Source organism: Leiobunum rupestre, chromosome 6 (genome assembly GCF_980474605.1).
Source record: "Leiobunum rupestre chromosome 6, qqLeiRupe1.1.hap1, whole genome shotgun sequence".
In the NCBI taxonomy this organism is placed as follows: Eukaryota; Metazoa; Arthropoda; class Arachnida; order Opiliones; family Sclerosomatidae; genus Leiobunum; species Leiobunum rupestre.
The window spans coordinates 26,871,510-26,889,886 of NC_143389.1; the positions used below are offsets into that span (position 1 = coordinate 26,871,510).

The 18,377-nt window shown below is 34.2% G+C and overlaps 1 protein-coding gene across 4 annotated transcripts in view; it reads left to right on the forward strand.

Annotated features, from left to right (window-relative positions):
* The window catches only part of LOC149940537 (uncharacterized), a 34,484-nt gene extending 17,018 nt beyond the window's left edge, over positions 1–17,466 (forward strand). For all 4 annotated transcript variants that reach the window (XM_090177546.1, XM_090177548.1, XM_090177547.1 and 1 more), the window contains exons 4-8: positions 294–467; positions 11,856–11,891; positions 12,458–12,550; positions 16,400–16,502; positions 16,865–17,466. In XM_090177546.1, coding sequence (XP_090033672.1) covers positions 294–467; positions 11,856–11,891; positions 12,458–12,550; positions 16,400–16,502; positions 16,865–17,202 — 744 coding nt within the window. In that variant the 3' untranslated portion in view covers positions 17,203–17,466. The remainder of the gene's footprint in view (positions 1–293; positions 468–11,855; positions 11,892–12,457; positions 12,551–16,399; positions 16,503–16,864) is intronic.
* The last annotated feature ends 911 nt before the right edge of the window (positions 17,467–18,377 follow it).

Consider the following 18,377-nt stretch of genomic DNA (forward strand, 5'->3'; position numbering starts at 1 on the left):
ACAAGCCAGCCTTTGTAGGGTGCGCAGATCGCTCTGCACAGTCTTAGTTCGGACTCTTGGCCACCAGACCACTGCAGCATAAGAGAGCAATGGTCTGATGATCATGGTGAACAGCCAGAAGATTCGGTGATTTTACGTGGATTGACTGTCTTGTTCCCTGTTCATATTTTGGTTTCTGAAGTAAAAGAACATTCATATTATTTTGATTTTCCTCCACTTCAGCAATGTGGTCTGTGTAATGTAAATCTGAAAGGCCCCCCAATCATATCTTTTCAATGTACACTTTTTTTCAGAGATTCGACAGCTGCTATCTCTGTGGAAATGAGGGACACAATGGAGATTGTTGCCCTAATCCTATTTGTCCTCAGTGTCAAAGAGTTGGACATACTGCAAAATTTTGTTTGTGGGGCTCAGATGATCTTAAATTTCTCTGCTCTATATGCAAAACACCAGGACACCTTAGAGAGGTATATTTATCTTGTAATACTTTTTTAGGTGGTTGTGTTTTTCTGTGGTAATTTAATTTAATTGGCTGAGATATGGTTTGCAATTTCTGCCACTTAAGGGGCAACAAGTCATATCTTAGAGATAAAATTTACCTCTGGGTATGTTCCTATATTATAATAACAAAATAAATTTATAATATACAGGTACGTTGTTACCTAAAAAAAGATACCGGGCCAATAACTCGATGTGTTTTAGCTAGAAATTTTAAACTTTCAGGACCTATAGAATGTGCAGGGGGTCACTTGGCAATGGAAATGTTCATGACCTTTGTCTTCAAGGTCATTTAAAATTTATCTTTAGAAGCAATCCCTTACCAAAAAATAAGTTGGATTTCAGTTTGTATTTAGTTTGTATACACATAATTAGTTGATATTAACTTGGTATTAAGTAAGCTCAAGTTGTCAGCATATTTCAAGTTACTAGTTGAAGGGTTAATAAGTTGTTATTCCGTTGGTAGGAAAATACTTCTTTTTCTAAGTTTGTAATTAGTTGGTTTTTAGTAGTCAGGAAGTTTCATATTATTTTTAAGTAAATGTTGATTCTGGTTTAGTTGGAAATAAGTTGATTAATAAAGACGATTTAAGTTATTTTTAGTAGGCATTTGTCCCAAATACAAACTGAAAACCAAGTTGAAATACAAGTTGTCGTAAGTGGTTTTTAGCCAACTTATTTTTTGGTAAGGGAATTGAGATACAAAGTTGGTTTCCATGAGAAAAGTGTTCCCCTTCACATTTTAAGGTCATTGAAAGTTTATCTCGAGAACCCATGTATCTCTTATAAATTTTAAATGGTCATCGTAATTTCCGTCGTGACCCACTGCACGTTCTATGGTTCCTGAAAGTTTCAAATTTCTAGCCAAAATACTTTTGGAGTTATTGTCCTTGTATCGTTTTTTAGTTAACACCCTTTATTTATGTATAATAATGGAGAAATAAAAAGTTTCCTCCTTTAAATATCTGGGAGTAATTATAGATTATTATTATTATTATTATTATATTATTGATGAAGGGGTGAAGGGCTTTGCAAATGCCCGTTCGCGCACGTCGACCAGAGGTCCATTGTGCAAAAACCCGAACCCTAAGACCAGCTAATTTTTACGCCTTTTTAAGCTCTTGCGCCCTCCATCCTTTTTTGTGAAACTTATTAAATACCACGGCGCTCCTGTGTAGTTCCTTTCTTTCTCAATAGATGTAGCTAGAAATTGGTATTCTTTAGAGCATAGTAGAGTATGTGACGAAGAAATAGTACTTTTTATTTTAAACTAGACTAAAAACCAATATTAAAATTACATTGCCGTGTGTTGTTTTAACGAAAACGTGTTCTAATTTTTAAAATTTGATTTTCGTAATCCCATAATATCACATTTTTACGATGTTAAAAAATCCGTCAATCTTTTTATTTTATCTTTTTAATCCAGGTATCTAGTTCTCGTGTTTGATTTATTACTAGCTTTCTACCAGTAGCCTTTTTACGTTTTCGATTTAAAGCAAGTGTCGGCTCTAGGTGAAGTAGCTCTTTTTTTCAACAGATGTCGCTAGCGTCGAAATCAAAACCAGATGCTGAAGCTACATTTTGACCCAAAAGGCGCGATATAAAAGTATACTTTGCGTTGATTGGCTCGTTTGTAAACTTTTCAATAACTTCAATTATAGTATATTTATATGGGATCTATAATTTAGGTTAAAGTCTATTAAGTAGAGTAAAAGTTGCCTAAATATAATACTCTATAATGGCTCTATGACGACTTTATTGTTTCGCTATTTTGAATTTTAGCTTCCGTTCACATTAATAGATGGCTCCACGCTCTCCACGAAAGTCATTTTTTTCGAAGATTCGGATAGATTCATGGTCATCTCTAATAACAGGGGCCTTTTCATAATACAGGTGGCAATGACCCTTAACAAAAAAAGTTGGCTAAAAACCACTTAAGACAACTTGTATTTCAACTTCGTTTTCAGTTTGTATTAGGGACAAATGCCTACTAAAAATAACTTAAATCGTCTTTATTAATCATCTTATTTCCAACTAAACCAGAATCAACATTTAGATTTAACTACTTAAAACCAACTTAAAAATAATATGTAACTTCCTGACTACTAAAAACCAACTAATTACAAACTTAGCAAAAGAAGTATTTTCCTACCAACTGAATAACAACTTATAACCCCTTCAACTAGTAACTTGAAATATGCTGACAACTTGAGCTTACTTAATAAATAAATAAATAAATAAATAAATAAATGCTTTATAAGGGATAGCCTATTAAGTCGAAAGACTTATTTACAAGAGGGTCCACACATAAAATAATTAAATTAAAATACTTAGAGATACAGAAGATACATCATGTCAAATAATAAGTGTAGAAAGTCATAGGCCGAGTTTGGTTAAGTGTTGCGTTATGAGCTTTTTGAAAGAAGTTAACGTCCTAGTTTCTTTGATATCAGTTCTGAGATTATTCCAGAGGCTAATTCCGTTGAATTTGGTACTGAGATCCCGATACCTAGAATTACATTAATACCAAGTTAATATCAACTAATTATGTGTATACAAACTAAATACAAACTGAAATCCAACTTATTTTTTGGTAAGACGATAGAACTGACAGTCGCCTTAACATATTTATTTCTACATGGTTTTTCGCGAAGCAATGCGAAGAGGGTTCGTCTAAGGATAATCTAGAGAAGGATGCAAAATTGCGAGACGAGCTACTACCTGGCTAGCGAAAGTAGTCGTGAAGCTGCATAGTATAAATGGATATTGCCGAACTACTTAAGAATGAAATAAATAATAGCATACAAGCTAAGACAATGGATACATGAAATTAAACAAGACCTTTCTAATTGGCTCCCAAAAATGCCGGGGGAAATGCCCCTGCCTCATTCTTATGGCATCCCTGACTACAGTCCATGCTTAATATGCCGTCGTCATGTATTTTGCTGTAGCAAATATAAAGTTGCGACGTTGTACTAACGAATACAAGTTGTTATTTAGGGATCGTGTGAACTACATTTTGTAAACTAACATTGAAACAGTTAAACCGTTTTTAGCAGCTAGTTTAAAATGTACTATCGAATCGCTTTCGCAGTCGTGTGACCATGGCTACAGAGTCTGAAAAAACGTATCCTAGCTCGAAATGACTAATTTCACGACAGTGTCTGTCAGTCGCCATTTTCACAAATAGTTTATTAAAATACAAAATACGTGTCTATAACGCCTGGGAGATAGAAATCTGTAGTTTATCTAGAATATCACCAAATAACAATTTTTTTTTAGCATGTTACCGATAACTATACTTTTTTACTTGTATTTAACAATCTTATATTTTTTTATCGATTTTCTCTTGTTCTAGTTTAGAATCATATTTTGGTGGATTTAGAAATTTTGGGCACTTACAATGTTAATTCTTGCGCCCTTTTTTCCAGGATTTTTTGCGCCCTTTCAGGTTTCAGGTCAGGCCATGGCCCACCCTAGCCCTATCGTGTGCACGCCTATGCTTACAATCAGGGATCAATCAAATTGAATCTTACAAACAATTTTGGGATGAGCTAGTTACTAAATTTGTCCAAACTATACCAGATTAAACTTTGTGATAAGAGGGCTTTATTTAATTACTATATTAAATTTTATTTTTATTAAGTGTAAATCAGACTTGTCGGAAAGAATTATCCAATAAAAGCCTTTTATTATTTATTATAGCTTGGGCATTAAAAAACCACATAAATTACAAGGCTGCCTAGCTCCTATGGAGGCTAGGTGTGGAGTGATGAACAATAGGAAGGGTCTACTATATATACCCATTCTTTTATCTGGTCTACTGACCTTTACCTCTAAACCTATTTATTATCTACGTCTACTAAGGGTGGCGCCATCTAGTGGCTGTAATTTATTAGAAGGAACCCTTGGTCCTTACATCTCCCTCCCCTTTAAAAATAAATTTAGCTAGAAAAGTTTTACAAAAATAAGAAAATAAAATATATATATACAAAATATGTAGAGATAGTCACAATACAATTTCACAACGCATCAAAGTCTTCTTCGTCAGCTTCTTCGCACTCTATGTCCATGACGCAACCTGGTACATCTTTGTGAGATTTGTTTGGAGATTGGTCTGTCTTACAGAGGTTTTGATCTTTCGTCGTGCGTCGGTACAATGGTCTCAAGATGCCTCTTATGTGACCCTCGAGGGAATTCTCGACGTCTCTATACGCACTTAGGCGCTGATGACACTTGTTCGGACCTTGAAGAATCACTCTGAGACAGGATCCTTGACTGAAGACAGACACACAGCAGGCAGGCAGAGAGCACAACCTCCAAAGCAACAGATCCTTGAAAAACAATTGCCACACGGTCGCAGTGCACTTACAGGACAATTGAGTAGGTTGAAGTTTAGAAGTACTACACAGCAGCCACACTGTTGACTCTGGACTAAATTTAAAGCCGTCTCTGCCCTGTACATCCAATCCCCCGATGGGCCACCATATATAATGAACCTTGCTTCATTACTGAATTCGTCTCTGATGCTACCAATGTTAGGAGTCCATGATGAGACCAGCGGTTGAATATGGCAGACAGACTTAGAAGTTAACTTAGAATTATTATGAAGATATATTGTTACTAGCTACATTTTATTATAAAACCACATAAATTACAAGGCTGCCTAGCTCCTATGGAGGCTAGGTGTGGAGTGATGAACAATAGTAAGGGTCTACTATATATTACCCATTCTTTTATCTGGTCTACTGACCTTTACCTCTAGACCTATTTATTATCTACGTCTACTAAGGGTGGCGCCACAAGTTCTTGGTCCTTACAACGATGTGTAAAAATATACAGATACTGCAAAGTTGAACCAAAGGACTGCTGGTAGAAATACTAAGTTTTAAAGTTTGTATCACATTATCTTTAAAATTCAGTCGAACATATATTAAAGTGGTCATTCCTAGGGCTGTGCGATTAGTGGTTTTAGGCAATCGAGTTGGGTACTGAGTATCTGAAAACTTTTTCGTCGAGTATCGAGTCGGGTAGAATTTTTGTCGAGTCTGGTAATCAAGTAATCGATTAAGCCAAAAATTTCTTAATTTGAGTAGTCTAGTAGTTAAGAAAAATGTTCGAGTACTCGTTCGAGTTTTTTTCGGGTAATTTTCTTTAATTATTAATAATGGTATTCTTGATTATTCATAACTGTATTAAACTTGATACTTGATATCGAATTTAAAACTTACCAATTCATAGATAAGTTGACTGATTAACTCTATTATTAAACATTTAAACTACTAAATTGATACCTAAGTAACTTAAGCGCTGTAACCGCCAAAGCGTCATCAGAATTCAAGGAGACGAAAAGAAATATAGTATTATTGTTAATAGTGGTTCGTAGGATAAATTAACATACCAATTAAAATATCATTGATTTAATTTAGCATAATTAGTATTGATTAATCCATTACAAAAGTATAAAGTTATCACTGCCAAAGCTAGAGGACTACTGACCCACTATGTCTACTTCAGTGTTGCCAACTTTTTCTGACTATTTACAAAGACTACCTAATTAGGCCTACTCTGTATACATACACCATAGACTATACTTGTACCTCTACATGGGTCAAAAGCTATTGACTACACTATAAATAGTTCATTATGTCATTATGTCAAAGTTAGCTTTCAACACCCCCCCCTAATTTGGCATGATTAATTAAATTAAGAGTTTTAGTTTAAGTATTAATAAACACAGATTCGTATAACAATTAGGAATACAGAGTTACATTATTGTCGTAAATTGAGTAATCTAACACAATTGTCAAAATTGGTCTTATGAAGGAGTTTCGTAAAGATGTCAGCACAATTACTTTTAGATGATACATATTTTAAACTAAATAGACCTTCACTTAATTTCTCCCTAACGAAATGAAATTTAATGTCAATATGTTTTGACTTATGATTTTCTATATTGTTCTGACTAAACATAATGGCTGCTTGATTGTCACAATATATAGTAGGTTGTTCGAATTCAATGTCAAAACTGTTCATTCCCTTTAAAATCTGCATCAACCACATGATTTCTTTCGTTGCCTCCGACAAGGCGACATATTCTGCCTCCATTGTAGAAAGCGATACTGACTTCTGCTTTAAAGATCGCCAGGATACAGAACATGATCCCAAGAAAAGCACATATCCGCTTGTTGACCGTCTGGTGTCGATGTCCGAGCTCCAATCACTATCGGTGAACATAATGATATTGTGATGGTGTGGCTGATAGTCAAGTCCATAATCAGCAGTAGATAGCACATATCTTGCTAGTTGTCGTAACCTGTTCCAGTGTATGATGTAGTATCCTTAGTCTGCTCCACATATGTCTAGCCCCTTGGAGACGAAAGTGTCGTCTGCTAGGGCGTCTGCTTGTCCTTAGCTCAAAATGAATGTATATGTGCAAGTGAATGATTAAAAACTTTTGTATGAATGTTGAAAGCAAACACGAGAGCTTGTGTCATTATTATTATTATGTTTAATTAAGCCTGAGCCAGTCATTTATAGCAATAAGCAACATATGATACCTGGGTTGTTATTGAACTGTGCCAAAGCGGTCACAGTAAACATTATATCTGGTCTTGTTTTTTGTGATAAATACAAGAGACATCCAATTAAGGCTTGATATTCCTTGATATTTACTTCACCCGCAATATTTCGGCAGTCTTTTTTCGTAAGAATAATGCTCGGGCTCATAGGAAGACTGACTGGCACATCTGCTTGTATATTAAACCGTTCTGCAATTTTCTTAATGTATTTTGTTTGTCGTAATTTCATGCTGCCGTCTATTTGCGTTTCAAAGTCAACACCTAACAGTTGTTTTATGGGTCCTAGGCATTTAATTTCATACTGCCTAGATAACTTTGTTATTATCTCTTCAAGTATTTCGTTATTCTTGGCTAGCATCGCAATGTCATCAACATAAACCATTATAATGGCTTTACCAGGGATGAAGTATACACAATTCGTTCCGAGGACGTTATCAAAACCAAGAGTTGCAAATGTCCTATCTAATTCTTCAAACCATTGTCTCCCGCTTTTCGGTAAGCCATATAATGCCTTTTTAAGCTTTAAATAATAGACGTCTGTATCATGGGTTTCATACCCAGGTATGTGCTTCATAAACACGCTTCTGTCCAATGTACCATATAGGTAAGCGTTTTTAACATCAAGGTGTGTATGAACCCATCCATGATTAATGACAAACCGCAATGAAGAACCTGATTAAGGTGAAGTTAACAACTGGGGAGAATGATTCGTCAAAATCAATGCCTTCTTTCTGGTTAAAGCCTTGGGCAACAAGTCGTGCTCGATATCGGATGATTCGGTCTTCACTGTCTCTTTTGAGGGCAAAAACCCAACGGCATCCCACGATTTTATTGTTATTTGGCTTCACTACATTTTCCATTACTTCTCTCTTCTGTAGTGTTTCAATTTCATCATCCATAGCGGCTTGCCATTGTTCTTTTTCAGGTGTATTCATTGCTTCGGGATATGTGTAACATCTGAATAAAGAGCAGCTAAAGGTTCTGTTACCTTTGGCAATACTGTTGCAGTGGATAACATAGACTCGAGGTTCTTCTTCGAAAAATGAAATAAATTAATATGTGATAATTGTTTATTGTCAAGATATGTTTTAACTTCAGGCTTGGAGCGTAACCTTTTTCCTTCTGGGTTACGATAATATATATCTACTCCCCCAGCCGTTGCACCAGATTTCCTTGTCACAACCTCGTGACTCCATCCCTCAGGTAAGACTCTCTGTGTGATAGTCTGTGATGTTTCTTTTGTGACTTCTTCCTCTTGGTGTACCTCTTTTGAAGCAGTTGTTTCCTGTGGAGGTTCTTCTGATTTCTCTTCCACATCCACCACTATTTCGTCATTCGAAGTGATCGGCCAGTGATATACTTCGTTGTTTGTGGAGAGAAGGGATAGGCTCCCAAGCTGACTTTCATCAAAAGAGACGTGTTTTGTTTCACTAACGATATTGTCTTTGGGAAACCAAATTCTATATCCCTTGGTCTTTAAAGCGTAACCTACTAGGATACCTTGTATGGCTCTGGGTTCCAACTTATTTTTCCGTTTCTGTTTTGGTACATGAACAATGACATACACCCGATGCGCTTTAAGTGTCGAGCGCTAGGCTTACTATTATACCATCTCTCCAATGGTGTGGAGTCTTTTAATTTACTATGTTTCAATCGGTTTTTAATATACGCAGCGGTAGTGACCAACTCAGCCCATAATGTACTAGGCAGTTTCGCATCTTGTAGGTAGGTCCTCACCATATCCATGAGTGTCCTATTCACCCTTTCTGTGAATGATACCTTCTTGCCTACAATATTGAGTCATGCGATCGGCACAGAATTCCATTCCATTGTCGGTTCGAATCGTCTTCAACTTCTTGCCAGTCTGTTTTTCTACGTGCGCTTTATATTCTTGGAAATAAATAAGAACATCACTTTTCTTTTTCATAATATAGACCTTAGTAAAACGACTACAATCATCAACAAACGAGAGATAGTATTTAGCGCCACTTAATGAACCAATGGATGATGGACCCCATACATCCGAGTGAACCAATTGCAATATTTCACTGCTTCTAATAGTGTCCAATGGTTTATATGGTTGCTGTGTGCTCTTCCCTATCTTGCATGGCACGCAAGTCTGTAAAGTCCCGTTCACCGAACCAAGTCCCTCTAACATTCTATGGTTGATCATATATTTCAGATCCATATCATTTATGTGGCCTAATCTGAGATGCCACATCTCTATCTCAGAAATAGAACTGGCCACGCTATACGCTTCTTCATCGGGGGGCCCAGTCACTAATATGTTGGCATCCAGTACATAAACATTATTTTGTAACTTGGCTTCAAAAGCCATCCGCCCCCATGGAAAATAACCAGTGAGTTTAGAGTTTTCAAAGATATCTCTCCATCCTTGCTTATCCATGCGAGTTCCGGATAAAAGGTTCTTTCGCATTCCAGGGGTGTATATGACATCCAGTAAGTTAATATAATTAACCTCATCTTGGATTCGGACTTCTAGCCATACTGAGCCACGACCCTCAGCCGTAGTTGTGCCCTCACCTATTGCAACATCTGTAATTTCGCAGGAGCACGTTGAAATTATTACGGTGAAAACACAATTTTGTAAAATACACGTCGAATAGTCGAGTACTCGAACCTGTTGGGGAAAATAATAACCTGACTAATTCAGCAAGGTGGCTTATTAGAGTATTCGAGTACCCGAATATATAAATTTTCGATACTGGATAATCGACGAGTATTGTATTTTTTTTTTAATCGAGTTACGAGATTGGGTACTCTGTTGGGAATTATCGTCAGTGCCTGTTTAGGCTTAATGTCTGATGTATCATGGCAGAAAATCAATGACAACGAGGCATCCTTTTGTAGAACAATGTGTTACAATAAACTTCTTGTTTTGGTATTAAAAAAAACATAACGAGGCAATCTCTAGCAGACGACTCTTCCCTTTTTAGGGTCATGACATAAGTAAAACAAAACTATAGGAAATACACTACAGACTACACTCGTGATAATACGTGAAGCCTTTTCTTTAGTGCTTGTCATTTTGACTATCATACCTGACAGAAAAATATGTCGGGTACTCGATGATGATCGAGTACTCGCACAGCCCTAGTCATTGCATGTTAAACAAATTACTTTTTCATTTATAATCAGAGATTTTAAAGTGGGTTTTTTAAGGTTGGTGGGTCCCAAAAACCCAGTGGGGTTTTAGTTTTCAAACCATGCATGTACATCAAGTTTTATATTATATATGTCTACTTTTAACTTTGGATAGGATATTCTCGATCAGTCATAATGACTGTTTTACATGAGAATCTGTTTAAATTAAAATAAAATTACAGGTGTAAAAGCACATAGAATATAAGTACTTTATATATAACCCATCCTTTATCAAAGCACTAGCCATGCAGGTTGGGAAATCGACTGGTCTGGTTTTTTGCAAGCTAAGACTGGTTTTTGTTTTTAGCTGGATTTTTCAAAAATCATACATTTGTTGTGTTATTAAATAAAATCGTGTTATTTTCCTTCCACCACTATGATGCAATTCAGTCGCTACACGATACCATTCGGGCTTAAAGCTATCATAAGCTTCGTTGTTAAATCAGAACAAACTCACTCTTGGTATTATAACTGTTGAATCCATCAAGAATGAGGTACCGTAGTCATGCTTATACAACTATCGGGCAGATATCATGATATCTAGATTAAGTACTGCTACTTTTAAACTCCCTTAACCTTTGTGAATCGTTTGAACCATAAAAACCATTTGGAAATCTTAATTCTTGTGCCACACTTTCAATCTCATTACACACCTGATCATATTTGCTGAATGGCATCAAAACTAGTAGTGTTCATTATATTTAATTAACTATTTTAATCTTAACTATGCAACAATGTTTATTATTTTTATTTAATTTAGCAAGTTCCAATACTCAGTTCATTCCCCCTCTATTTCATATCCAGGTGTTATCTTGCTTTGATCCTCCTGTATAATGATTTGCGTTACTGTATAAGACAATGCTTATGCTGTGATTGCTGTCTACTAAAACGAGTTAAATATGGTCAAGAAAATTGAATACTCTTCGTATTTTCATAAAGCTCGAAAGCAGAGCCTATTATTGACATTGTGCCTGCTCTGTTTATGTAAATTCAGTCCTAATCATACTTTTCAGCTCATGTGAAACTATTATTTTGGCTTCATTGTGGGACTTGGTTTTTACTATTACTTCTTAAGCGTTTATCACTAAGGAAGAGAGAATTAATAGATGCAATCAAAAGTGAATATTATGTCGCACAAATGTCTTTAAACCCTAATTTAGCTTTGAAAATAGTACCAGTATGCTAAGCTCACAGAAATTCATTTCTTCAGAAGATTTTGATAAATTCCAACTGTCTTAAGATGCTACAATTACTTTGAATTATTTAAAACTATTTTCCTAACCAGTAAATTAAAGAATTATTATTTGAGTTAAGTTTTCAACAACCAAAGCTCAAATTTTAACAATCTCCCATACTTAGGACATGGAAACTAGTAGTAAGCAATAACACTTTTTGAGTGTTGTTTCTGTTGCATAGTGGTATTTAACAGATGCTTATTTTTCATGAGTACACCTAGCTAGTTCCAGTTTCAAACTGTAATTAAGAAATTGTTGCTATCTAGTTTTTTGAGTAGAATACAATTTTACATTTTTATTGATTGGTTTTTGTGCTAATGTAATATTTGAAACTAGATCTAGTTATAAGACTATTAAATGATTCATTTTACTACAGGAATGCCCTGATATGTGGCGAAGATATTGTTTAACTGTGAGTAGTTTTTCACCGTGCTTTTTATTATCTTAGTGCGCAACCAGCCAACCATGTATACTAGCTCTGTTTTGGGCCTTTCTGAATTGTGTAATATTACAAACTAGTAAAGGGTGAAACTATGCATGGACATGCCAGCAAAAGTTACTGTAATAAGAGTAAATATGGTTGGTGGCTAATTATTTAACAAAATTTGGTGGGTGCAGGTACAACTACATTTAGGGCTTGTTAATCTGAATTTAATAAATGTGTTTGTGATGATATATTTTCATTCTGGCGTGATAGTTTTTTTTAAATTAGTCAATCTGAGTTTAACCCTGTAGTTTTTTATTTTAAAATGTAGGTTTAATAATTAAGTTAAAATTAAATATCTTTCTTTATTTATCCTTCATTATTAACTGGGAACCCAATTGATCGATTGATGATCTTCTGAGATTTCTTACTTAATGTTATTTAAGGAACTTTTAAGGCCCAAAAGCTCTATAAAACATGTAACACATTTTTAATATTTATTTCAATTACCACGTATAAATACCTGGTATTTAAAAAAAAAATTATATTTATAGACTGGGATAGAAATAAATAGAGAGATTCATCCATCTAAACATCCAAAACATCAAAGTTGTTGCAATTGTGGAAAAAAGGGGCACACAAGCAATGTAAGTTTCTATTTATATTTTTACATTTAGTTCCAATTATCTAAAGCGTAAATTTTAGACTTTTAATTATTCGACGGCCATGTTGATACCATACAATTCTATTTCTGCTTTTGAATTCATTGCCTTCCTAATGTATGCCTCCCGGCCTTTCTCCCCTAAATTCTAACTTGCACTTTACACATTCATTTCAAAATCTCTTTTGGTCAAAGTAATGATCTGGTAGTAGAGATTAATTTAAAGACAGTTAACAGGGAAATGTTACCCCTTGTAATGAACATTATGTAAATAAGAAAAGAGGAAAAGTTGATAATGTCCAATGATTACATTTATTGCTCAAAGTATTGTTAAACATGACTTTGCAGCCTTTTGCCCAACCCCTACATTAAAAACTTTATTGTAGCCTACATCCCTTTGGCACTAAATGGTAGCCGTGTCTCATAATGCTATGTAATCCACGTTGCTCTGAAAAGATATGACGTTTAAAAAATCAATTTTGATGAAGTTTTCTGGGCATGTTTATTATTGGGTTCAGAAATTATGCTACACCCAAAAATATTATAACCCAGTTTTTTGTTTTTTTTTTGTTTCTTGTTGTTCAAGATCGAGCTAGGGCTAGATAGCCTTAACAGCTCTGAGATGGTATGGTCAATCTGTAATTTGAAAATAGTGCTTAGAAATTAAATAATATTAGAATTTATAGTAAAATTTTGATAAATTAATAATTATATTAAATGAAGTAGCCAAAGTGGAAAATAGGGAGGTAACTGAAGAGCTTACAAAAAACAACAATTTCTATAGTAATAAATATTAAAAAGAGGGGGAAACAAGTATATAAAAGCTAAGTTTAAGATGAGAGACCCTGATGTTTCTTTAACTGAATTTGAAAACGAGAAATGGACCTAAGGGAGACAAGCTCTTCAGGTAAAGCGTTCCAAAGTGGAATGGCTCTCCTGGTAAAAGACTGACCCATATATCTTTATTAAATTGATTTAAAAACAGCTTCCTAGTTTTTATACTTATTTAAATTTGTCAATTTCGTACCCATTGGTTATCCCACTCATTGGGCTGCTTAAGTAAATGGCGTGTTGGAAAAATCCTATCTACTACCGCTTTTTTGTTAATAAAGGTTTTAATTATATATTTTTTGGGGGTACATCATTCAGCATCTCTTATTGGGCTGTCAAAAAAGGTTTACGGCCGTTTTTATATTCATATATGTTAACAATAAGATCAGAAATGAGGAGGACTATAATAAAACGTCTAAATCATTCATTTATTTGCAAGTTAATAATATGTAAAAGTTAACACATGAAGGTAACAAGGTTAAGTGAGAGAATCTCTACTCGGTAGCAGATGACAAAACAGTTCAGTTCTTTGCAGGGTTACCAGTTCATGGTAAAGTTAATAGTTCAGGTTTAGTTCCATAGAATAATCATACACTTTAGGACAAAGACTAATTATAATATTTCCACAATATAGTCTAGGTGGCGTAACGCTGTTAGCTTCTCGGAGGTAGTGCATAGGCCTTATGATCTAGCGTCTGCTACAGATAAATTTGAAAGTCATTGGAATGTTTTTTCTTAAACTTATCATAATAAAAATTGTATTAAAATGCAAGTATAATTACTTATAAAGCCAAATTTACAAATAATGTTTAGGAAAAACTAATATTGTCTGCCTAAGCCGCTACCTATATAGGTTTCAATGGTGAACCAAAGGGGGCGTAGCTATAGTTTTTCTTCGTGAATAGCTTATCACGTCCTGAAAATTGTATCAGAATCAAAATTTTTCATAGTAACATGACAAGATTTCACATGAAATGACCCAGCTTATAATATGCAAGTATCAATGTGAACATAGTATATGGACTTATAATTTTCGTTTTCCCTCTCTTCAGTAAGAACTAGTAATTTTGGAGAATCTCTGCAGGTAATGTTTTTACCACCAGTGATCCCTGCGAATGCCATTAGTTTTTGATAGAGTAATTTATGGTTTTGAGGTAAAACTGTGATATTCTTGAATTTGCTCATTGCAGTTTTTTGAAGATAAAAGGAGTATTTTAAGTAAAAACAATTTTTATAAACATGACCATTACTAATTCTAGTTAGAAGTTTCATTTAAACCAAGGAATACCTCTGCGTGTGGTGCCATATGAATGATTTTTCTCAATCACTCTGGTATGGTTTAAATGAAAATTCTAATTAAAAATTCCTGCGTAATAACCAAAATAAATTATCATTACTAATTCTAGTACATGACTAGTTTCGCCTTATGTTCAGACGCTTTTTCAGGTCTGGTTAAAACGAGAGATATGTTACAATATATTTTTACTAAAGGTCAGCCAAAATACTCTATCTCTATTAAGTTTACAATTTTATATGATATGAAGTGATTCTCTTATATTTATTTTAAAAGCGTTATCTAAATATGCAATTCTTGTCAAACAAGAATGTGTGTTAGATTGTCTATGTTCGGCTAAAGCTGACGTTTTGGCCTTTTTATTTTTTATATCAGTTTTATGTTCATTGAATCTTTAATAAAAATTGCGAATAGACTGACCCATTTAGTTTTTACCATATGAACACCCAATTTCATAGTTATTTCATCTTTTAGTGAACCAAACATGTGTCTTATATTATTAGTAGGTTTGAACACTGGTTTAACTTTCTTGTTGCTGAATAGTTAGCAAGTTTTATTAAAAAAAATGGAAGGACAACTAAATTGAGTTAAATAATAATTTGTTTGAGATTGGTATTGTTTTTATTTTTTCCCGATTTAAAATACAGTTGAACCCTCTATTTATTTGGTGTACAGGAAAACCCCTATCTTTCGCAATAGCTTTTTTCATTTTTATTTCATTAGTTAATCTAATGGAGTAATAATATAATATAATCAGCTAGGCTAATACCTAAGGCTAAGTTAGAAAAAACCACCTATGGACGGTGCAAAGGATGATAAAATATGCAAATAAGTAGATTAAACCATAATTAAAAGGGATAAAATAGCTAAACCCTAAACAAATTTGAAGATATTTAAAAACTTACAAATAACTCTTACCAATAGGTCTTCGAGCAAACAAAAAGACGCGAATCTCGGATCAAATAGATCTTAGAGTAATAAACTACATAAAAACTAAATTCAATAAAATAGCCAGATATTCCAACGGTAGACCGGTTTCGTTCTATTTGGACCTCATTAGTACTCCCTTACCAAAAAATAAGTTGGATTTCAGTTTATATTTAGTTTGTATACACATTATTAGTTGATATTAACTTGGTATTAAGTAGGCTCAAGTTGTCAGCATATTTCAATTTACTAGTTGAAGGGTTAATAAGTTGTTATTCCGTTGGTAGGAAAATACTTCTTTTTCTAAGTTTGTAATTAGTTGGTTTTTAGTAGTCAGGAAGTTTCATATTATTTTTAAGTAAATGTTGATTCTGGTTTAGTTGGAAATAAGTTGATTAATAAAGACGATTTAAGTTATTTTTTAGTAGGCATTTGTCCCAAATACAAACTGAAAACCAAGTTGAAATACAAGTTGTTGTAAGTGGTTTTTAGCCAACTTATATTTTGGTAAGGGCTGTGCGGGCCAGTACCAACTTAGGCCAAGTCATCTAACGACTTATAATGACTTAAACAGGTGGCTGGGTCTGAGCATATATTTTCATATTATACAGATAATTTCAACAGTACAATACAGCATCAAGGAAGTCCTTTTTCCATATGCTGGCAATTAACTAGTGCACTAAATTTTAAATTATGTATTATATTTGTTTGTACAATTTTTTTATACATGGGCAGTATTAAACTTCCGGTCATAATTGTAATAAGCTTCCATTTTTATTTTAGAGTTGCTCTTCTAAAACAATGGATAACTATATTTTTCTTCCGAGTCTTAAAGTATTTAGTTATTCTGATCCTGGAGACTATGTCAATGCTTTTGGAAACAAAGGTAATTTTTAAATACACCCTTAATTTTTTTACTTCGATTCTCAATGCAAAGTGGCTAAAGTTTCTCTTATGCCTCACTGCTATGAGTAGCAAAGGTTTTCTTCCAGATTGAAATACGTTTTATGCATACATTGTAGCACAGCCCTGCCTTGAAACAGATATAATATGACATATTATTTTATGTCACTGATCATGAGGCAAAATGCCACATGATCCCATTTAGCAAATAATTACATAGCTGACATGGTTATTTTAAATTCATGACCAACTTAAATCCGTAACCATGGCAATGAAAATAGGCTACACCCACGAGCAATCTACAGGTTTGTAAAATACGTTAAAAAAGTATTGGTTTTTTTTTAGGTCAAAACAAAGAAGACAAAACCATTGCTTCACTTTTCTGTAAAAAGTCTTATCTGGCAAAGTTAGCGAATGAAAAATATAGAAAAACTGTGTATCGGAATGGTTCTTCCAAACGTACAAGAACCCAGTCTGATGATCCATCTAGGCACAACAAATTAACGCCACTCCGAAAAAACCTCAACTACAAGTTTCTAAAACATAGTGCTTCACTAAAATTATTAAAGAATCCTAGTGATAAGAGAAGATCAAGTCAGCCAATTAGTGAAAAAAAAGTTAAACTTTCTAGGCGTCAAAGACAAAAACTTAAGAAAAAAAATACAAAATATAAATTATCCTAATAAATGAAAGTACTTAAAGTAAGTATCATGTGTATAGTTTTTTGACGTCACCCTTCAGAGGCTGTACAGATTACTATTTGGTGTGCAGTGTGAAGTGTAAAATGGGTGCCAATGTTTTTTAAACTGTAGCCAAGTATGTGGGTCTTTAAATTGTTAAATAATTTATTTTGGCTTGCCAATTTGAACTTTTCCAAGCTATCGTACATACGTGGGTTTGCATTGATATTGTCTATCTTTCACATTGGGAAAATTGGTCTAGAACCTAGCGAATAAATGTATAATTTGAAAGTAAGTTGGAAAAATAATTTCAGCAGGCATTTTACAAAAGAATATCTTTGGTATAAATATTTTGTCCTCAATATTTCTTTTGCTTACTAAAACAGTTTTGAAATAAAATCACTTGTTGTGAAAGTATTTTATCAGGTAAAAATTAAATAGACACAGAAATCTTATTTTATAAGAAAGTAGCAAATTTTATGTTCACACTTTTGGTTAACAGAAGTACCAAAATTTTACCCTATCCCACTGTGTGCGGTATCCTGAGGTCAGAGTGCCCCTATTGAAAAGGCACTTTTTTTGCCTCTATCCGGTCATAAAATTAATATAATATTGCACTAGTTATTATTATTAAGTTCTAGTAGTAGTAGTAGTAGGGGTTGGGTGGTTGGGTTAAGCCGAACCTAGCAATTCGGCCAGTCTCAGAAATGAAGCGCAAGATCTGCTCCGTTGAAAAGATCTCTCATTTCCAACCTGTGCATACCAAGATGCTCAAACCTTTGAGCCGCATAAAATCACACACCACACAAATGACATGAAAGTCTCCTCCTCTGCAAGGCATTGCCCTGCACATAGGAATCCCTCTGGTTCCAATCAGATGGAGATACCTATTTATCTGACATTGACCAAAAGTGTGACAATCCCTGTACTTTTATATGCTAAAGGTTTAATGAATGCTCTACTCGAGATCGACTGCATAAAAGACTATTTATGGACGCCTTTCCCGATCTTTTATAGTCTTATGGTATTATATCGTAGGTAGATGGCGATAGCATCTCCACAGAACGATGAAAAATCAAAAAGTACACTAACTTTGACCAGTGCTACTTAGTTCCGTGTTATTTGTTAGTCTTAACTTCCTTCCCTCCCCAAGGCATACTTTTCCTTCTCCCCTCCCA